Source organism: Lepidochelys kempii, chromosome 11 (genome assembly GCF_965140265.1).
Source record: "Lepidochelys kempii isolate rLepKem1 chromosome 11, rLepKem1.hap2, whole genome shotgun sequence".
NCBI classification, from domain to species: Eukaryota; Metazoa; Chordata; order Testudines; family Cheloniidae; genus Lepidochelys; species Lepidochelys kempii.
This window is the reverse complement of record NC_133266.1, coordinates 38426910-38450112: the sequence shown is the minus strand read 5'-3', so window position 1 is coordinate 38450112 and position 23203 is coordinate 38426910. Positions and strand designations below refer to the sequence as shown.

Genomic DNA, 23203 nt, shown 5'->3' with positions numbered 1-23203 from the left:
TGAAAACAAGTGTAAGTTTCTTTAACAAAGACTAGAGATAAGAGAAGTACCATGTAAGAGTACTGGAAACAAGTAGTTACATCTAAATTAAAATCATAACGTGTTACAGAGCCTACACTTAAATAACAAGATACTCTCCTATCTAATGAAGTTTAGCTCACCCAAAGTCTTTGCGGAGTTTTCCAGTCAGGCTGGCTGTGACCCTCCTTTCATAAGACAGAACATGCTGACAGTTTGTCTTCTTGGTGAAGGATCCAGGTGTGCTTCAGGACTCCTAGTTATACCCCCAAAATCCATTGTCTTCACTCGTAAACAGGATACCCCTCTGCTGTTTTTGCATTTTACTGCAGCTTTCTTCTCTTGTGATTTCATAATCTCTTCATTAGCATCAGGCTCAGTAATGCAAACAGGTCTTCAAGGTGATACATACAATACACAATACACTCATGACCAGACAGAGATACGTGTCTGCTAGCCCCTACCTGAAAGGAACCTGTCCAAGGCATTCAAATCCTGGTGACCTGCCTTTAACTTCAAGGCTTTAGGATCATAATTTCCAGTATAATTATATAGCTTTTAATTATTATATGAGCATACATTTTGCAGTGATTATGACGAACAGCGGACTGCTGGCTCTCAATAGAGATCTCATAGCCACCCTTTAGTGAATCATTATGCAGATACCTGACCCAGGGGATCTCTGTAAAACCCCATGCATCCTCTTTGTGTCCTCTACCAGTTGGCACCAGAGGTCCCTGGGTCAGAGGTCCCTTGCTTCTTCCCATATGAGGCCTGATCCAAAGGCCACTACAGTAAATGGGGTTCACTGACTTCAGTAAAGGTTGGGTCAGGCCTTACATGAATTAGGTGCCTACTCTAATTCCAAGGTATAGCTGACATAGGTCTATATCACATGTAAAAGGAATTTAGCAAGCATTCTGTTTTGGTTGTGAGATGGGAGGGAGGTGATGGTTGTAGTGGGGCTGTCAACCTATCCAAATCCCTGGAATAGTTGCAGCTGCTTTGAACTGGCCTCCAATATTTTGTGTCATTCCCCTTAGTGCTGGGTAGGCTGGGTGGGTAATGAGGTCATTCAGTATGGCAATGTCATGGATTCATAGCCAAAGAAATGATCCTGCCTGAGATTTTCCTGATCTCCCTGTAATTAGTAAGTAGTACTATGGCCAGGGAAATCCCTGAAAGCCCTTCATGTCTGCTGAAAGTTTTTTCCAAGGAGGAAAGAAGGAGAAGGCCAACTTAATATTTGAAAATTGTTTACAAATAAGAGAAAATAATAGAAATTGTAGCTCTCAGTATGGTTTATGCTTTTCCAATAATAATGATTTACATTCTTTTCAGACTCAGGAACAGGACGAACTTGTGCTGAAAATATCTGTGAACATAACTGTACCAACTTAAGTGAAGGAGGCTTTATCTGTTCCTGTAGGCCAGGGTACAATGCCAGTGAGCTGAACCGGAACTCCTGCGATGGTATTTTCAATATTTTATTAATCTTCTCCATGAAAGATGTTCAATTTGGTTTTGTTACAATAATTTAAATGTAACTATTCATTATTGCATGTAAAGAGGATTTTTGCACTTCAGTGGACCTTGTATGACACAGATTTGGCTTCTGAAATATATATTCTCTCTCAGAATTTAGGCCCCAGTTCAGCAAAGAACTTTAACCTGTGTATAATTTTAAGCACGTGAGTAGCTCCCTTGACTTTAATGTGAGTACTCAGATGTTTAAAGGTAAACACATTCTTATTTGCTGAATTAGAGTTTTATGGCTTGATCCAGCTGCACTGAAATAAAGGGGAGCCTTTCCACTGACTTAAGGCTAGATCATATCTGAGTTACCACTGTCTATATTTAGATTAGAATCAAAGCTTCTGCTCTGAGAAATTCACTGATTTGCTTACAGTGCAGTTCTACACTGTTGCTCAACAGCTGTTTCCTGTGCATCTAGTGTAATATATGCTCGCTTTAAAGATGAAAATACATTTGTATTGCTTCTTAGTCTAGCTAGGGCCATAGAACCAGGCACATCTAAGAGAGAGTGAGCTGGATTCTAATCTGTCAGCTCTCAGTCTAGAGAATTGTTTACTGAATTCTAAGAAGTGGGGTTTGCACAGATGTACACTGAAGTGTTGCTGAGGGTAGCATATAGCCCACAGAAGCTTTAATGCTGGTGACGATGTGCTCTATGGAAAGAACCTAGCTGGACTCTCAGATCCCAGACAGACAGTTAGTACAAACATTAGTAAAGCAAGCACACTGGATCTGGAAATAACTGAGACAAAATAAACATGAGAGCCTGTGATGTCATGTTTAGAATCCCTTTACAGAGCAGAACATTTCACATCCTGGGTATCCTGGCATGTGCAAGGCCAGATTAGAGCAATCTAAGGCCCTAGGCACACCCTGACATGAGGACCCCTGTGGCTTCATCCCCATATGGCCTCGCCCCTGCTCTGAAGCCTTCCCCACCCCTTGGAGTGGGAATGGTGGTGTCCTTTCCCACAGAGGCATGGGGCCCTTTTCTCTCCACCCACCAGAGCAGCAGCAAAGGCCCTCCCCCTCAGAAGCAGCAGATGTCCCCCAATATTTACGCCAGGATTTGGGTGTATCTGTTTGAGTGGGTGGGCTGGGGCCACTCCACACTTTTCTACCTGCCACACACAGCTTCCTCTTTTGGGATGGTGTTGGCAGTGAGTCCTGGTTGTTCACACTCTTCCGGCCACGCTGTAGGTGGCGAATGCTGCCTGGCGCAGTGCAGCAGCTCAGCGCAGCGGGACAGAGCCCCCCGCCCCTGCCAAGTCATGTGCTGGGATGGGGACAGCAGCACTCTCCCAAGTCCCAGACAGCGTCTGGCCACGCTGCCTGGGAGGGGACGCTGCCAGCATGGTGCAGCGCAGTGGGACAGCCCCCCTCCACCAGGTAACGTGGGATGGGGAAGGGACAGGATGGGGAGAGCGTGGGGGCCCCAGGCTGGGGGTGGGGCAGGGAGGAATCATGTGGGGTGTCACATGGTGAAACCATTGCCTCCCTTTGGCTGGTGCCCCCTTTGTGTTCCTCCCCACTAGTTGCCCCAAATCAGAACGTCAAAATTATAAATGTGACTAGTTCAGCTAAGGAAACAATTAAACCTGAGATATTTTCTCTCTCCATTTGTGTTTAGATATCAATGAGTGTGAGATCTTTGGAACCTGCCCCCAGGACTGTAAAAATTCCAAAGGAAGTTATGAATGTTTCTGTGCTGATGGCTTTAGGTCCATGGGTGATCAAGAGGGAAAACAGTGTGCTGCCAATGGTATGTTTAACTGACAGCCTGACTGATTGCCACCTGTGAAAAGCAAGCTAACTGTAATAACTTTAATGAATGTAGGCGTCTCCGTTATAACAGGGGGGAAAAACAAAAATCTTTTTGTGCAGCATTAGATTCTGTACATCTTTGTAACCTTGTACATCTTTGTGCAGGAATGTAAATACTCCCTCTCTGCTTCCATTTGTAACAATTAAAATAATACCCACTTCTTGCAGGTATCTGACGTGATAAATACTCTAAAATATGTTGGGTGCCTGCCCTCCTCTCCCCTTCATCCAGATTTCCTGAAAACAAAAGACTGTCTATGCTGTAGGTTATCAGCAAAAGGCAGCTGCCCGTTAGCTCCCACCCCCTAAGTAATGTATCAGAAGAAGACAGTGTATTGAAGTGGTGCAAATCAAAGACAGTTTGCTGACAGATCACCGTTTATTGTTCGTGGACTGATGAACACAAACAAGAGGATTTATAACAGCTCATTTATAACTCCAATCATTAGTTCTGTCTCTTAGGTTAATGTCAGTGGCCGTAGTGTGTGACAGTCATTGAGTAGGTAGATTCTGATTTGGTTCAGAAAATAAAAAACAAAGAGCTGGAGAAAACAGAAAAGAGGGCTGACAATGGAACAGTAATAATATATGGTGATTGAAGCGGGGTTATGCTGTGTATAAAAAGATACTTCGAGCTTTTAAAGGCTAAGTGACAAAGTTGTGGTGTATTGAGTTAAATAACATAGCCTTACAAAGAGGAAGCAAGGCACCCGGCCTGTTTGCAGTAAGCATTTTTAAAAGTTGAAAAGCCAAGGCGTGTAAGAAAACTTATTAAAAAAACAGTTTTCACGGTTTCCAGTCCAAAGGCCTGAACCTACAAACACTTACTACTAGGCTTAGTGCTTATTATGGTAAGTGAGTGCATTGACGTCAACAGGACTAGTGATGGTAGTTAACACCAAGCTTGGTAGTAAGCAACTGTAGGATCTGACACCAGTTTTGCAGACCCAAAAGGGCTGGGTAGTTCAGATGATTGTCCAAGTAAGTATTTTTTCTATCAGGTATATGATTTTCTGAACCAAATGTAACCTCTAAAACTTTAATTTAGGTTTGACCATCAGTAATTTTCACCTGCTTCTCTTGTGAGAGTACTATTGAATTCAGAGAAGTAAAATCTATTGTTGCGTTCTAGGTAACCCTCCATTGTTACTCCTGCCAGACAATGTGCGAATTCGGAGATACAATATCTCATCACAGCAGTACTCTGACTATATTGATAACCAGGAGCACATCCAAGCTATAGACTATGACTGGAATCCTGAGGGAATAGGCCTGAGTGAGTATATTTGAAGCTTTCATACTTAACAATGCATTATTTGTTTCAGAACTAGTGTTAGTTTTGGAGGTTAATTTTCCTTTTTAATTTACAGTCAAACTAGATTAGTTAGCAGTTCTGGTGGAGTGGATGTCCTTCAGCTATATGCCTCCCTCAGACCTATCCTCTCACACCCTGTCAGTTCTTTTACTACATCTAGTCAGTGAGTTTTGTTTTGTTCTGTGGTCTCTTTCTTTCCCTTTCATTTCTTACCCAAGGACATTGTGACTTTTATGACAAGGTTGTGGCTGGCTCTTACTATGTGTGCAAGCGTAGGAGGGTGCAAGAAGCCCCTCACCCTGGCACCCCCAACTTCAGGGCTGGCCACAGCTAGTTCCTGCACTCTTCTAATCTCAACAGGGCTTCAGGACTGCAGTAGTTTGCAGTCATGTGTCTCTTTTCCACCGCTCAACCCTAAGGGGGAAAAGGCTGGTGGATCCTTATGTTCTGTCATATGTCACCCTACCAATGAACTCATCCTCTGCCATGTGTAGCCCCTGTATGAGCTCCCAGGATCCTGCCTGTCCTGTACAATGAAATAGACATGAGAGGTAAGGCACTGACTCTTGCAAAATGTGGCATGGGCTCTTTAATGACTTCAGCTGCACGTCTTATCCAAAGTGTATATTTTAGACTGATGATTTTAGAATTTGTGCAAATTTTCCTATATTTTTCATTTTCATTGAGGGCTAACATGAGATTTTCACACAAATAGAAATATGTTAAATTGGTATCTCATATACCATAGTTATCTCAATAGGGGTAGGATCTTCCAAAAATGAGTAAACATTTCAAATGACTTCACAATGAAAATGATTTTTGAATTTTTTGTAGGTATTGTATACTACAGCATTTTGGGACATGGCTCTGAGTTTGGATCCATCAAACGTGCTTATCTCCCCACATTTGATGGCAGTGGAAACAATCCTGTGAAGGAAGTTGACTTGAATCTGAGATACATAGTTAATCCTGATGGTCTAGCTGTGGACTGGGTTGGGAGGTGAGTAAACAGAAAAGTTAGGAATTGTACACACGTGAATATGGTGAGAGTCTGAGATATTGATCACCGGTTAGACATGTGAAATCCAGTCCTTTATCTTAGACAGGCATGCAGGAGACGTGAGCAATATGGTGCTAGTCCTGCATCCTGCACAAGCTGTCCTCGAGCTGGAGATGGGAGGTCTCAAGGTGGCCCAGATGAATGCACTTTTCTTTGCACTTTGCTTCTTTGATCAGAAGCAACATGTGCCTCAGTCTAACACCTGTTGCTGATTGCATCATATGTTCTAGCTAGCTGCCTGGGCACTGCACATACTCCCCAACTGGCAGATCAGTCATGCCTCGTTTGGATTACGGTGCACTGGCCACTGTGTTTGCTGAACATTCTCCCTAGCATTAAATTAAGAACTTGTGAAAGAACTTGCCCTGTGGCTTCTGCAAAGGGAGGAGGCTCCCAACCCCCTTTCTGTCTGTCTGTCTTCTATCTGTCTAGGTTCTTACTTGGTTCCTATCACCAGAGTGTCTGAATGCCACCCAGAACAGAACAAAAGCAAGAGTTGAACATAGACTCGAATTATCTGAGGGTACTAGAATGTTAAGTGTGTGTGAAAGCGTTTCCTTTTCTTCCTTCAGTTATTGGGCTAGAGAATTTAGTTTTTCACTTAACCCTGAAGATGAGGTGGTCTGTGGTCATTGTTGCTCCTCTGGAAGAGAATTCCTTGGCCTTGCACCAGATGTGGAGGAAGCTTGGCCCCTGTGCTGTTATGAGATTATGAGCTGACCCTTTTGTTGTTCTTGTGGGATGGAACAATTGAAGGAGGCTGTGGTCCCTGAATAGGAGGTGTTGTTTTAGATAGCTTGATCTAACGCCATGGAGTGCCTTATGGGTGTAGGGAGAAATCTTAAAATGTACCCAGTGTTCTGCAGAGAGCCAATATCGTGAGTGGGGCACAATGTGTTCTCAGTAGCAAGATTCATTTTTGAGATGGGCTGTTGCATATTGGACCAGCTGAAGTGTTTTAAGGACGGTGCAATCATTCCAAATACAGGGAGTTGCTGTTGTATTTGTTGTTGGCAAGGGAGTTGGGAGCAGTTGTTGGCAAGGGAGTTGGCAGCAGTAGCTATTTCAGCATGCACAAACAGTGAGGAGTCTGAAAGCAACTCCCAGCCAATGAAACAGCTTGTCTGAAGACAGACTCCCTTAATGGTGGGAGATAGCATGGCAGTGATTGTCTCTGTAAAATGTTTCCCTCTACCCTCTGGCATCACCGCCGCCTTGCTTAGTTTTAGCGTCAGTCAGCTGCCTTTCATCTACTGGCTGATCTCACCGAGGCGCTGAGATAGTTGAGTGTCTGTCTTGGAAGTGAGTGAAATTATTGTGCTGAGTTATTCATCTGAGTAGTGTGGACATTTAAGACTGTTAAGTTTCATAGTTTTTCCTTGTGGTTCAGTCAAGATGTGGTGATAGAAGCACAACATAGTGAGCAGTCTGGTAAAGTGAGGAAGAATTGCTCATTACAGCTCTGAGTTCATGGCCTGAGAGGAAGGAACTCGGCCATCTCACTGCTTTCCCATTATGGGTGGTGGAAGGTCATCCATCAGCATGACTAATGTTGTTTCTATTTGCATGTGCTAGCCTGAAACCTGACTGGGAGGAGACCTGGATATTGGTAGTGGATGAGCATAGTTGGAGATAGCCCTTTTTAGCTTGTTGGGTCTGAGTTACCAGTGTTGAGTCAGACTTCCTGTAGTTCTTCAGAGCCTCTTGTGTGAATGACTGGGGAAAGGAGACAGATGTTTCTAGTTGTGGGCTTGATGGGTGGCTCCTGTTGCTCTGCCTCCTGGATTGGGTAATATGCTCTGTGAAATATGTTGGCAGCTCCTCATCATATGTTGTGCTGGTTACCAGGGCAGGGCGAAGACAATCTGGTGGGAGGACGTGATTTACTACCCTGAAAAGTTCTGCTGGTTTTGACTCAATGGCTAAGGGGAAAAATTATCTCTCTTCTTCCACCACGGCTGTGTGATAACATTGGAGAAAACCTCTGTGTTGAAAGCCTTAGATTTACACTGTCAGCCTTCATGTTCCTTACTGTTTACGTTTCCCATGACAGATCAACCCAAAAACCAAGGTTATCTCTGAGGGCAGTGGGGGCTGCCTGCATTTATGTGTCAATATCTCCACAGTTGTGAGCAGGTACAGGCAACATAGTGGTAAACACACCAGCAGCCTGTCTATCCTGGCACTTCTGCTATTACTGGCAATGGATTTGTATTAGTACTAGAGCAATGGTGAGAGATTTAAATAAAAAACTGCTCAGTGTGTACTTAGGGTATTTCTACACGCAACTGGAGGTGTGATTGCAGTTTAGGCATGTATACCTGTGCTAGCTTTGATCTAGCTAGCCTGACTAAAAATAGCATTGAAGATGTGGGGTAGGCTGCACAAGTCCACCTGGAACCCTGGTTAAGTACTCGCCTTGCTAGCCAGTGCTGTGGTGTGTGCCGTCACATTCTTCACTGCTGTTTTTAGCTGCGCTAGCTAAATTAAAGCTTGTGTGAGGGTGCCTACCTGAGCTGTACTCACACCTCAGACTACACTGCAGATCTACCACAGGATCTGTACAGTGAGACAGGGGTCACGTCTTTGTGCCTCTGTTTCCCCATCTGTGAAATAGGAATAATAGGGCTGTCAAGTGATTAAAAAAATTAATCGCGATTAATCACGTGATTAATCGCACTGTTAAAGAATAATAGAATACAGCTTATTTAACTATTTTTGGATGTTTTCTACATTTTCAGATATATTGATCTCAATTACCACACAGAATACAAAGTGTACAGTGCTCACTTTTATATTATTATTTTTATTACAAATCGTTGCTCTGTAAAAAACAAAAGAAATAATATTTTTCAATTCACCTTGTACCAATAATGTAGTGCAATCTCTTTATCATGAAAGTTGAACTTACAAATGTAGAATTATGTTAAAAAAACTGCACTCAAAAATAAAACAATGTAAAACTCTAGCACCTACAAGTCCACTCAGTCCTACTTCTTGTTCAGCCAGTCGCTCAGACAAACAAGTTTGTTTACATTTGCTGGAAATAATGCTGCCTCCTTCTTGTTTATAATGTCATCTGAAAGTGACAACAGGTGTTTGCATGGCACTGTTATAGCCGGTGTTGCAAGATATTTACATGCCAGATGCACTAAAGATTCATATGTCCCTTTATGCTTCAAGCACCATTCCAGAGGACATACGTCCATGCCGATGGCGGGTTCTGCTTGATAACGATCCAAAGCAGTGCAGACTGGCTCATGTTCATTTTCATCACCTGAGTCAGATGCCACCATTAGAAGGTTGATTTTCTTTTTTGGTGGCTTGGCTCTGTAGTTTTTGCATCACTGTTGCTCTTTTAAGGCTTCTGAAAGCATGCTCCACGCCTCATCCCTCTCAGATTTTGGAAGGCACTTCAGATTCTTAAACCTTGGGTTGAGTGCTGTAGCTATCTTTAGAAATCTCACATTGGTACCTTCTTTGTGTTTTGTCAAATCTGCAATGAAAGTGTTCTTAAAACGAACAACATGTGTTGGGTCATCATCTGATACTGCAATAACATGAAATATATGGCAGAATACAGGTAAAACACAGCAGGAGACATGTAATTCTCCCTCAAGGAGTTCAGTCACAAATTTAATTAACACATTATTCTTTTAACGAGTGCCATCAGCATGGAAGCATGTCCTCTGGAATGGTGGCCGAAGCAGGAAGGGGCATATGAATGTTTAACATATCTGGCACGTAAATACCTTGCAGTGCTGGCTACAAAAGTGCCATGCAAACACCTGTTCACATGTTCAGGTGACATTGTAAATAAGAAGCGTAAATGTAAACAAACTTGTTTGTCTTAGCAATTGGCTGAACAAGAAGTAGGACTGAATGGACTTATAGGCTCTACAGTTTTACATTGTTTTGGTTTTTTTGAGTGCAGTTATGTAACAAAAAAAATCTGTATTTGTAAGTTGCACTTTCACAATAAAAAGATTGCACTACAGTACTTATATGAGGTGAATTGAAAGATACTATTTCTTTTGTTCTATCATTTTTACAGTGCAAAAAGTGTACACTGTACATTTTGTATTCTGTGTTGTAATTGAAATCAATATATTTGAAAATGTAGAAAAACATCCAACAATATTTAATATATTTCAATTGGTAATCTATTGTTTAACAGTGCAATTAAAAGTGCGATTAATCACGATTAATTTTTTTAATCGTGATTACTTTTTTTGAGTTAAATGCGTGAGTTAACTGTGATTAATTGAAAGCCCTAAGGAAAAACAATACTTCCTTATGCTCACAAGGTGGTGGTGAGGCTACATTGGTTCAGAGAAGAGGCATGGTACAAGTGCTAAATATTATTTTGTTTAATATATGATCTTCTTTGAGACAGCTAAGAAGATTAACAAAGGTATTACAATAAAGATTAGCAAAATCCAAGGAAGAGCAAACAGTGCTCTGCACATAGGATCAGAAAACTTTTACATCAGGTATGATACTTAAAAATTTATAACAACCTTGTTTCTGAAAATGTTTTTTGTTAAAAGATAAAAATACAGAATGGAGCTGTGGCACCAGCAATCCAAACAGATGCACTCACAAGAGTTACCAGATTAATTCAAATGTAAATTAATTTTCAGTTTTAATGAATCAGATTTCTGTTCCCAGAAGACTATGGCATCTGTGAAGATGCTCATTAGTTACCTGCAGTGCCTAAAAGTAATAATAAAACCTCACAGTAGGACTTTTATCAAGGTTATTTGACAGGAAACGAGGCCAGCTGTAGAAACTTCTGCGCAAAGAGAAACCTAGTTAACCTTATAGGTAAGGTCTGCTGAATTCTGCAACAAGCTGCACCTAAATTCAACAGTCAGGTTTCTGTGGCGAGGCATCCTGGGAGTTCTACAATGCAATCAGTGCAGTATTCCTATATTAGTTATATAGGTATTAAATGAATGTGATTTTACAGGGTCCCAATGTTTTTTAATGTGCCAGGTTTTGTTTTTCATTTGAATACTGAGTGCTACAGGAAAAACAACAAGAAACTTATTAAAAGATAAGCAGATTTTCTCAGCCCTATCCCCAGGTATAGCATCTTAACCTTTTACAGCATTTTAATTGTGTTTTAATATAATTCAGGCATCTTTACTGGACTGATGCTGGGACAAATCGAATAGAAGTAGCAAAGCTAGATGGACGGTACAGGAAGTGGCTTATTTCCTCTCTACTGGATCAACCAGCAGCTATTGTTGTGAATCCCAAGCTTGGGTAAGCATTTCAGGACCTGAAGGAGTTCTGTGAAATAGCATGCAGCAAGTAAGACAGAACACAACAATAAGCTATAGGAGAGCTTTTACCTCAATAGCTGAAAAGACTAAGGCTATGCGTTGCTGTTGATGTCCATACAAATTTCTGTCCATATACTGGCTGCAGGGGATTTTTAAATAAGGGAATGTATTTCAGGGCCAGATTTCAGGAAGGGTCTGGTTTGGTGTTACAACAGGGGCTCAGGGTTCAAACTGTTGTGTCTCAAACTGTAGATGCTGGTTCCTTAACATACCTATTAAAGATGTCTTTCCTACAACTCCTCCTGCCTATCATATTATCATTACTCAAGAGACAGAAAAAGCTGTGGGGATATCTTTCCATTTATTCAGACTACAAGAACCAAAGAAACATCATCATTTTCCTTTTTTAATTATTTGTTTTGGCCTAACCAGTCCCCATTTTGTATTCAGCATCACACAAGATGCATCCTATGGCCGATCCAGCAAAGCACAATTCCTCCCCAGCTCTTCTCTTCAAGTTACTTCTCCCCTTTTTGGATGCAGCTTACCTCTTTTGTGCTTGACCAGCTCTGCTACTGGGCTGGATGGTGGAGCCCTATCTCCATCCACTCCTCATTCCTTCCCATCCCTTCTGTAACCCCTTGCTCACAGGGGGATAGCACCAGGCACTCAGCCCCATCTGTGCCCAGAGCTGTAATCTGGGCAACTCTAACATGGATGCACAGAAATAGGAGGAGTCACTAGCCCCTGTTCAGCTGCACTTGGGCAAAGTTGTGTCTAGCGCATACGTGGTCCCCTTAAAGTCAAAATTAGGGTAGGTCCATTGAAGCCAAAGGAGCTGTATTGAGTTACATGAGCTGAGGATAGCACTCAAAGGAAGCTGCTGATAACTCTTTTTCCTGAATGACCCTGTTAGAATTGCCTCTGCAACTGTCCCTTCTCCACCTGAGTGCCAAGATGCAGAAACTCTCCTTTGACGTTTATTTTCCATTTTATTCTTTTATAAAAATTTGCTCATCTGTTGAGCTCTGTGTGTGTTTTTCTTGATCCCAGTCTGCAGATCAGGAGTTACACAACATACTCTTTGATGAGTCCTACGACTTAGTTATTGGATGATGCCAAAGAAAACAATCCCAACCACCGAATTCTAAGTCATTTTAAATTCTAGTTATACTGTTGTAGGCTTGTGTACTGGACTGACTGGGGGAGGCAGCCAAAGATTGAATGTGCCTGGATGGATGGACAGCAAAGGCAAACGCTGGTTTCTGAAGACCTTGGCTGGCCCACAGGACTTTCTATTGATTATCTCAACAATGACAGGCTGTACTGGAGTGATTCTAAAGAAAATATTATTGAATCCATGAGACCTGATGGAACAGACAGAACCACTGTATTACACGGAGGTAGGAAATTAACATGAATGTTGTATATATTTCTGGTCTAAGAAATTAACGTGAACTTAGGGCCAGATTTTCAAGTACTCAGATCTCACAACTGGGGCCAGATTTTCAAAAACGCTCAGCTCCCAATTAGGCACCTTATTAAGAACCAAACTTGGTAGTGTTTTCCATTCACTTTGCATGCATGTAAATGACTGTGCAAGGTGGTTGAGAATTAGGTCCACTGCGATTAACTTGCATGAGCAAAACTAACAGAACATGGCACAAACTGGATGGATAATTGTTGTTTTACGTGTGTTGTTATCAATTTGCAGGAACAGTGGCCTGCTCTTTTCAGTCATGCATTTCCATCAATACAAATGCAAGTGGTTAATGAATAAAATACTTGATTCAAGAAGAAGAATAGTTGGCTCATCGATACTGCTAGGGGTTCTTTGCTAACTGATGATAATTTTGTTCCTTTGAGAAGTCATCAGTCCGTACAGCCTTGATGTCTTTGAAGGCCATTTATATTGGATTTCTAAGGAAAGAGGTGAAGTCTGGAAGGAAGATAAATTTGGAAATGGAGAAAAGGTGAAAGTGCTGACTGTAAACCCTTGGCTCACTCAAGTGCGCATCTATCATCAGCATAGATACAATCAGTCAGGTAATCACCAGTCTCGTGTGTTCTGTTCCCTGTTATCTGGAAACTACTATCCCAAATCCATAACAATGCCTTCAGAAAGCTTAGTATTAGCCTGGGAATAGGCAGATCTCTCAGCACATTGAAAAGTACGTATTTTTGAAAGCATAAGGATGGAACTGGGATTGACAAGTGTATTAAATATAGAGAGAGATAGAGAGAGGGGAACATATAAAATAAAGCAGGGTTTAAATACAGAAGAACAGTACATTTCTCTTTTGCAGTCATTTAGCACAAAATTATGGCTGAGTCCATTTTCCCCCTCCTACAGCTTCTACACAGGAGGCAACAATAATTTATATTTGTACTCCAAAAGCACAAAGTGCAGGCAACTTGTTACTGCCTCCAGTATAGACCACCTCTATCTTAACTCTCCTGTAATAGCAGGGCTGCCCAGGAGCAGTTCATACTACTCTAGCATGCTCTTCCCAGAAGGCTTTGTCTGCACTATGCTGGTGGGTAGTGTACATATAGCTACATGCCACAGAGAAACGCAAAGTGCGTCCACATTACGATGTGTAGCTACATGTGAAAGACTCCAGCAGCAGAGAGTGGCAAGGAAAGGGTCTGGGAAGGGGGAGGCAGCAGGGAAAGGCTCCAGCAATGGGGAGCTGGCCAAGTGTTTTCCCACTGCCTCTCCTGTGCCAGAGCCTTTCCCTGCTGCTGGAGTCTTTCACTGCAGCAGGGAAGGGCTCCAGCAGCAGGGAGCTGGTGGAAAGAAGCAGGCAGTGTAGATGTACCTTTAGTAGGCATGCTTCATGGTGCTCAGACAATGGAGATGTTCTGTTCCTTCACCTCTTTGTGCACTTGGCTCGAAAGCTGTATTTAGCCCTTATAATGAATGTAAAAGAAGACAGAAGACTTTAATGTAAAATACAATATTTATAAGCCATCTTGGTTGTTTTACATGTAGAAAAAGCACTTGGTTTAGAATTTATTACTGTAACAATCATGAGCTACTTTGCTGACAGGTGGAAACCCCCCTGCTTATGTCTCAGAAATGGTGCTAGAATGCTTCTCCAGTTAACCTCTGTTATATCTGCATTTCAGTGCCTAATCCTTGTAAAGATGTCTGCAGCCATCTCTGCTTGCTGAGACCAGGGGGATACACTTGCTCTTGTCCACAAGGGGCTCGTTTTATAGAAGGCAGCACCACAGAGTGTGATGCAGGTAGAGTGAATAGTCCAACTGCAAATGGAACCACTGGCTCAGTCCTATTTTCCTTTAATATGTCATTCTGATTTGGAGGGGGAATGTATATAGCTTTTCCATGACTGATAAAGCATTCTTGAATTAGAAATACAAACTGGGAGGAGGGTGCTTCAGTGGTTAAAGCAGGAGCCCTGAAGCCAGGACATGTGAATTATCTAGCCAGTTATACCACTGACTTGCTGTTACCTTAGACAGGTCACTTAACTTCTTTGTACCTCAATTTCTTCATTTGTGAAATGGATATAATAACATCAACTCTATAAAATTTGCCAGGTTTCAGGTCCAGCTGTGAAACAGGCACTGATTCATTTAAACTGTTCACTAAGTGTACAGCTGTCTCCAGAGACCCCTGGCGATTTGTTTTTAGTGAGTTGAACCAGAACTGAAGACTCATACACCCTTGAGCTTTGGGGAAGTTAGGTTCCAAATGTGGATTCAAATTTTGTAGCCTAGGTTAGGTCCTGTGTACGTTACAGCGATAGCCAGGGGACCAAGTTACAACATGGATACAGATGGAGTGTAACCTAACCCACTAGAGCTGGGAGGAAATTTTCCAGTGGAACATTCTTCGTAGGAAAATGCTAATTTGTTGAAAGCAAAATGTTTCTCGGAAAGTCTTTTGGCCTTTTCAGAATAGAACATTTTGATTTTCTGTTTCAAAATTGCTGTTTCAATTTAAAAAAATATGATATAATATTATATAATCTTTTTAAACATCAAAATGGGAACAAAACATTTCAATTTTATCAAAACATTTAGATCAACCCCAAACAAATCTTTTTAAATTAAAAAAATTTCATTCTGTGGGTAACTGAATTTTTTGTTTCATTCCGTTTTGGAATGGAACAAATTTGAAATCGTGGAATTTTGCATGAAACAGAAAATCCAGTTCCCACCCAGCTCTAAAAAACACTCCATAATTGGGCTAAAAGCCTTGGTCAATCCAGGATTTTGGCCTGGCTAACGGATATGATTGGCATCAGCTACGCTACAAGTTTAATCCATGAGCAACCAGATTCTTTTATTCTGTTATAAACCATTTGTGTGTATACATTAGTGCATATACATTAGTGGAAATGGAACCTTAGAAACATAGGAAAATGAATCAGTGTTTGACAAAATGCAAATTATAATTACAGTTCTGTACATTTTTCTTTTGTGTGATCAGTAAACAGTTTTATACAATACAGGTGAGAGAAGACACAATGCTCAAAATACATCCAGAGATCATTTACAAGTAATTGGCTTATCATTCAAACTTGTTAAATATAAGCATCCACACAGTGCTATCAGGAGCACCTGGGAAGCACAGTTGCTGTGCCTTCCTTGAGCACGCACCCAAAGCGGTAGAGAGAGGTATGGGGCCCATGAGCAAGCTCCCACCTCTCTCCACCCTCAATAGATAAGATGGGGGCAATACCCAGGAAAAGGCCTTGCACTTTGTGAGCGTGAGGGCTGCCATTTTACTTAGCTGTTAACTGAGGTTCCAGGTGTTCTCTTCTTTGTGCACCCAGGGAGTCTGGGTTCTGGCTTAGTTTGGTTGATAGCACCTTATCACAACAAAAAGTACAAAAGATGAGCCAAACATATCCTAATCTTATTTCCATCTTGATGGGCAATAACTATAACAAAGTGGTCCTTGTGAAACTAAATCTAGGCTACTTCTCTATAGTTAATCCATCTGCAGGATTAAGAATGAAAATTGGTAAGACTGAGGCTATGATAGCAGAGGGAGGAGGACCCACCATGAAGGATATTACAGGCAGAGAGCTTAGAAGAGTGAAAGAATTTAAATACCTAGGTCAATGATTGCTGGCAATGGTACCCTCCTGAGTCATGCCCAGCATTGTACCAAAGCTGCTTCCTGCAAATGGTGGGAGCTGGCACCAGTTATCTGTGAAAAAAAAGATGCTAATAAGGTTAAAAGGTAGAATGCATTGTAATTTCATCCATCCCAATGTATGAAACGGAGACTTGGCCAGCCATGAGAAAAGAAATCAGTATCCTCTGCTCTATGGAAATGAAGATGTTAAAATGGTCAAATGGCTGGATGCTCTGTGATAGTCAGCTAAATGAGATTGAGAAGGTCCTAATGAGAGTTGCCCCAATTGATGACAAGTTGAGGGAGCTAGTCTATGTTGGTATGGACATGCCCAGCAGAGACCCAAGAGTTACATTGGCTAAACCCTTGCAGTAATTGAGGACAGAAGATGATGAAAGGGGAGGCAAAAGACCCAGTTCATGGACTGGATATCGGTGGAGCTTAGAGAGACCAATTTGCCTGATAGCCAGGTATACAGTCATGAGTTTTGGAAGAAGGCTACAAAAGTTGCCAACCTCAAATAGGGAAGTGGCAAGATAGAAGAAGAGTTAATCTGTCTGCTGTGAATTGCATTAGTCTTTTTGGAGGTCAGCGATAGACAATTTCACAAGCTACTCCACAAAGATAGTGCCACCTCTGATTTACATTTACTCAATACTTTATGGTACTTTGACCTATTATTGTCACAAGATACTATTTAAGCATTAAGTATTGGATCATCTCCAGGCAGGTCAAGGAGATGTTTTAGTTTACCACTGCATCTCATTAGTATCTAGCACAAGTTTGCAAATTGCAAAATTAAAGCCTTGCAAATTGCTTTAGCTACATTTTATGACAGTGATTTTCTGTTTATTGCTCATAGCGCTTACATTTGTTCCCCTTAATTAAACTGCTTTAAATAATCTGGTCAGAGACGAAGAAAAACAGGTGAAGATTTTCAAAAAGAAAAGGAGTACTTGTGGCACCTTAGAGACTAACACATTTATTACCAGCAAAAGAGCGGGGGAGGGGGGACCTTTTGTAGTGATAATCAAGGTGAGCCATTTCCAACAGTTGACAAGAACGTCTGATTATCACTACAAAATGTGCAAAATGTGTCCCCGTTCCCCCCCCCCCCCCCGCTCTCCTGCTGGTAATAGCTCACCTTAAGTGATCACTCTCATTACAGTCTGTATGGTAACACCCATTGTTTCATGTTCTCTATGCATATAAATCTCCCCACTGTATTTTCCACTGAATGCATCTGATGAAGTGAGCTGTAGCTCATGAAAGCTTATGCTCAAATAAATTTGTTAGTCTCTAAGGTGCCGCAAGTACTCCTTTTCTTTTTGCAAATACAGACTAACACGGCTGCTACTCTGTAGCCAGGTGAAGATTTTGTTTTGGAAAAAAATAATTGTACAACAAAAGGTATTTTTCAAACAGGAACAGAAAATTGAGTCACAGGGCCCAATATGGTAACTTTGCTTTAAGCTTTTATGTAATACCTAACTACACAGTGGGGCTTACCCAATTAATTGTCATATCTGTCAGATATAGTTTTGCTTGTTTTTTTATCATTTTCCCAAATTAAGGCCTTTAATTGGCAGGAGAGACCTTAGCCCCAAATCAGGGATCCCTATATAAGCTAAATTACCATTGACATGAATAGGAGTTTTGCTTGCATAAAGGTTTCAGGAATGGACTACTTCTGACTGAAAAGTAGTTAAAACTTTTATAGCCCATCTAGTATATCTAGGTTGTAAGTGTAAGGAAGAGAGAGCCAAAATGCATCTTTCATTTATAGACTATAAAAGCATAGAGGATTCAGACCTTTTCCATAATATTTGTACCATGCTTTTTAGTGTGTAGATTTCCCGAAATTCGAATTAGGGCCAGTAAAATTATACTTTAAAGAAACTTACTCTCTTTTTGAAGATCTTCATTAGGTTCAATATCAAAACATCAGAAGAATGTGGAAAAAGAAAAGGAGTACTAGTGGCACCTTAGAGACTAACCAATTTATTTGAGCATAAGCTTTCGTGAGCTACAGCTCATTTTATCGGATGCATTCTGATGAAGTGAGCTGTAGCTCACGAAAGTTTATGCTCAAATAAATTGGTTAGTCTCTAAGGTGCCACTAGTACTCCTTTTCTTTTTGGGAATACAGACTAACACGGCTGCTACTCAGAAGAATGTGGGTTTCTCTTAAAAAAACGTACCAATCCAATATTATATGGATGTGTCTTTGGTCCAAGTCAGACAATGTTGCAGCCTCAGGTGATACCTGAAGAGTGACTGAAGCACAAGATGACGTTTAATGGGCTCCAGTGCTGAATAATGTGGAGCTTGAGCTGCTTTGTGCTGACAGAGCACAATGTAGATAATAAATGGAGACTCCTCGGATTTGGGATTTCTCCCCCTTTGTCATTTTCCTAATTGGGGCACATCAGAGGTTCCCTCCTCCTGTTTAAAAGCAAGTTTCCATCCACTATTGCCCTCATTCTCTCCAAAAATAAATGCATCATTTCTGGACAAATCACTTAATGCCCATCCCTATGGGACTGAATCTGCCAGCTGGCTTAAAGAGGAGTTTGGGACAGATGAGGTAGGATAATGTTGCATTCTGAATTTTGAGCCCTGCAGGCAGGGAACAGGAGATTTGCTTGACCTGACTTTGCTGTGTCCATCACTTTCCACTTTCCAGTGTTAGAAGCATACACTGCAGTGTCCATCAATTTTCATTTACATTTCTTCATTTTATATGCAAGAAAAAATGTTGAAACCTACACCCTTCCTGATGCTGCTGAACCATTTTTACTGAATAACCCCTTATTATGCAAGAACAGAAGTTTTACCAGGATTAAAAATGGTATTTTGGCAGAACAGTAAATATAGTAACCTATGTCCCTGGCATTAAGAGCAATATTTTCAAAAAATTGCATCTGAGTTTGAATTTGCAAATGTTAGCACACACTCAGTTTGGGTGATTGCATGCACAAAATTACAAGCCTGATTGAAATTTGGCCCTAAAAGTAAATTTAAAAAAATTGCATGGTAGCATATGCTTTGCTGAGTATGGCTTATTAACACATGCATGGCTTTCCATTTCTGCAGCCATTGAATCCCCTCCAACAATGCCACCAGCATGTAGGTGTATGTATGGAGGAACATGCTATATTGATGAAAATGATCTTCCCAAATGCAAGTAAGTCAATGTTGTAGTGGTCGTAGGTCAGAGTTTGCTGGTTTAGCATCACACTAGGGTTCAGTTCTTCAAAAATGCAGTTACAATGAGGCATTAACAGAAGATTTAACACATTGATAATAGCATATTTGTAGCAATGGTAGGAAAAATGCACATGACCATAAAACATTAGCAAATAAGTAGTTTGAAACTAAAAGGTTTGGAAAGGAAAAAAAAGCAAACCACAAAGAGTTCTCTAGTACAAGCTATAAAATAAAGGCAAATTTGGTGAAGGGGGAAAACAACTGTAAATGCACAGAGGTATGAGCCAGTAGGTGCCGCCAATGCTCCATGGAAACCAAATCTCCAGATTTTAATTACTCTAGTTTCTGACTCAGCATTACTGTATGTCTATTTCTAAGCAGATAATAGATATATTATTTTTACAGTCAGTGAAACATATAATTACTATGAAGTGAGTTGAACTCTACTGCCTGTCTGTAAACATTACAAAATATAATAATAAAGCTTACCCGCTAAACTTAATAAAAGACAGACGGTCAAACTATCTCCTTTATATTCACAGGTGTTCTGATGGCTACACGGGAAATTATTGTGAAATAGGATTGTCAAAGGGAGTGCCTCCTGGAACAAGTAAGCTTCAAGTATATATTAAACTTGGTGACTGAGCTAAGTCATGTGTCAGTTTAAGGTCAACCTTATACTTCTGACAGGCTCTTTTTAACTTTTAAGGTATGCTTGTTTTAATATTTACTTACTCTTCTATCTCTCGTAGCAGCAGTAGCAGTGTTGTTGACAGTCATTCTAATAATAATAATTGGAGCATTGGCAGTTGGAGGGTTCTTTAACTACAGACGGACAGGCTCCCTCTTACCAGCACTTCCCAAACTACCAAGGTATGTTTCACAAGACAGGTTGTTGTTTAGAGTCTGTATATCAGATGTTTACATTTGTTTACATTTGTGACTGAATGTTTCTTAAGGATATGATATGTCCACTATATAATAGTTTTACTGACACAAGGGAAGTGCAGGGTTAAAGCAATTCCTAAAGATTTCTGCTGCCAGTTAATAACAAAGCTGGTCATACCTGACAACAAAGATTACCATATTGTCACACTACTCTGGGCCCCAATTAGTTTTCACATAAATAAATACAACATGCTTTTTAGACTGGGTATTCAGTTCAGAGGGATGGCTAAATATGTTTATTTTCATTACTTTATCAAAGGTTATAAGACTACAACTCAGGCAAGTTAGATACAGGAACTCTTTAACCATTAGAAGGATGAGCTCTTCTGTAATGTTGTACTCACCTGCAAGGAATGCTATGCCAAATACCCACATGTTTCATGTTTCTGTGAGGCAGGAGACCTCTGTCAGATCACTGGCCATGTGAGAAGCACAGCAATTCAGTGAAACTCAACTTCATGAATTATCATTTTTTTAAAAAGTTTGACATTTTAAAGTGAAAGAAGGGAGATGAAGAAAATACTTCTAAAAAGAAGGGGCTCAGAGCACAAGCAGGTTTTTAAACATTTCTTTCAAAATATCTATTTTATTTAAAACATTTACTCCTTTTTCCTTTCAAACTTAAAATTGGTTCTTGAAGTTGTCAAGGTTCCTCCCCCACTCTGAACTCCAGGGTACAGATGTGGGGACCTGCATGAAAAACCTCCTAAGCTTATCTTTACCAGCTTAGGTCAAAACTTCCCCAAGGTACAAAATATTCCACCCGTCGTCCTTGGATTGGCCGCTACCACCACCAAACTAATACTGGTTACTGGGGAAGAGCTGTTTGGACGCGTCCTTCCCCCCAAAATACTTCCCAAAACCTTGCACCCCACTTCCTGGACAAGGTTTGGTAAAAAGCCTCACCAATTTGCCTAGGTGACTACAGACCCAGACCCTTGGATCTTAAGAACAATGAACAATCCTCCCAACACTTGCACCCCCCCTTTCCTGGGAAATGTTGGATAAAAAGCCTCACCAGTCTGCATAGGTGACCACAGACCCAAACCCTTGGATCTGAGAACAATGAAAAAGCATTCAGTTTCTTACAAGAAGACTTTTAATAAAAATAGAAGTAAATAGAAATCCCCCCTGTAAAATCAGGATGGTAGATATCTTACAGGGTAATTAGATTCAAAAACATAGAGAACCCCCTCTAGGCAAAGCCTTAAGTTACAAAAAAGATACACAGACAGAAATAGTTATTCTATTCAGCACAATTCTTTTCTCAGCCATTTAAAGAAATCATAATCTAACACATACCTAGCTAGATTACTTACTAAAAGTTCTAAGACTCCATTCCTGGTCTATCCCCGACAAAGAAGACTACAGACAGACAGACAGACCTTTGTTTCTCTCCCTCCTCCCAGCTTTTGAAAGTATCTTGTCTCCTCATTGGTCATTTTGGTCAGGTGCCAGCGAGGTTACCTTTAGCTTCTTAACCCTTTACAGGTGAGAGGAGCTTTCCCCTGGCCAGGAGGGATTTCAAAGGGGTTTACCCTTCCCTTTATATTTATGACAGAAGTACATGGGTGAGAAATGACAGTTTCAGCTGCAGATCAAACTTGTGCATGTGTGTGTGCGCGCACACAAATTTGTGGCTGGGTGCTAGTCTACACACTGTATAGACTACAGTATATAGATATACTGTACAGTGTATGAACCAATGGAACTATAGTGGGTTCCAAACCATTATAATTAAGTCAGTGCGACTTGTAATGTGGACCCGGACCTAGTTATACTCATAAAAAAGTGTTTATATTGGTATGCCAAAACAAGCAACCCCCATATACACACTTCTGTGTCTGTTATAACTGCATCCACACTAGTGATCACACTAACTTAATTATATTGGTTTCTGAGCTGATACAGCTAAATGGGTGCAAAAACTGTTGTAGAACAGCCCTGAGAGAAAAAGTGTTAGAGTTTTAACTGTTGGATGCTGACAGTAATATTCTGTTTCTGCATTGTTTCATGGAAATGGTCATTGCGTCACCAGATACTAAGTGAAAGTTTTAAAACACTTACCTGATTTTGACTAGTGTCAATTTCTATGAAAATGGGGTCCACTGAAATAGAGTTCTAAATCTCATTCCTCTAACTACTGGTTCTCATTTTAAAATCTTTTTCAATGAGTATGACTTAGCACTAAAGTCTGTCATTGTTCAACTCCTCCTAATAGGCTCTCCCTATGTAATGCACTGTCTCAGTGCGTGTGGTCGTGTGTTCTGCTGGCAGTTCCAACAACTATAAAAGCCTGCTACAGACATCTAAAGGAATTCTCTTTTAGCTCAACACGTAGGGCTTGTCTTCGCTGTAAAGTGTACTTGAATTATAACTTGAGTGTTGCTCCTAACTTGAATCCAGTCCACACACAAAAATCCTTATTTGGAGCATGGTGGTGCTTTTAACTTGAAATGACTAGCCCATCAGAGGTTATAGTCTAAAGCTCAAAGTAGAAATTAACACAACCACTCTGAAATATGGACCTAGGCTGGCTCCATTCCAGTGCTGCCAGTCCTCCAATACCTTCCACCTTGAAAGGACAGACAAGCTATCCCACAGTTCATTGGGAAAGAATTTATAGCGCAGCTCAACTTACTTACATACAAAGAACCATGTGATATGCCCCCAGAAGTCTTATCTCCACGCATGAGTGAGGTCAGTGTCAGTGTGGACTGAGCAACTTTAATGTTATTTAGCAGTGTGGGTACTTTCACTGAAGCCAGGTTAACTCGAGAGAAGTAACTTGAGTATAGATAACCTGAGTTAACTCTACAGTTAAGGCCTCTGTTTTAGTTGCTGAAGGTCCTGGTTTTGACCACTGCTAATATCTTCATGTGTAA

At 40.9% G+C, this 23203-nt stretch overlaps 1 protein-coding gene across 5 annotated transcripts in view; it reads left to right on the top strand.

Moving 5' to 3' along the window:
• The window catches only part of LRP2 (LDL receptor related protein 2), a 181170-nt gene that overhangs the window by 145249 nt on the left and 12718 nt on the right, over positions 1-23203 (top strand). The window contains exons 64-74 of one of the 5 annotated variants that reach the window (XM_073305750.1): positions 1360-1491; positions 3185-3316; positions 4511-4654; positions 5528-5693; positions 10896-11024; positions 12227-12447; positions 12914-13090; positions 14177-14296; positions 19257-19347; positions 19913-19980; positions 20126-20243. In XM_073305750.1, coding sequence (XP_073161851.1) covers positions 1360-1491; positions 3185-3316; positions 4511-4654; positions 5528-5693; positions 10896-11024; positions 12227-12447; positions 12914-13090; positions 14177-14296; positions 19257-19347; positions 19913-19980; positions 20126-20243 — 1498 coding nt within the window. Of the gene's footprint in view, positions 1-1359; positions 1492-3184; positions 3317-4510; positions 4655-5527; positions 5694-10895; positions 11025-12212; positions 12448-12913; positions 13091-14176; positions 14297-19256; positions 19348-19912; positions 19981-20122; positions 20244-23203 lie in introns of those variants that run through there. The other 4 variants (XM_073305749.1, XM_073305752.1, XM_073305751.1 and 1 more) reach the window with 4 other exon arrangements.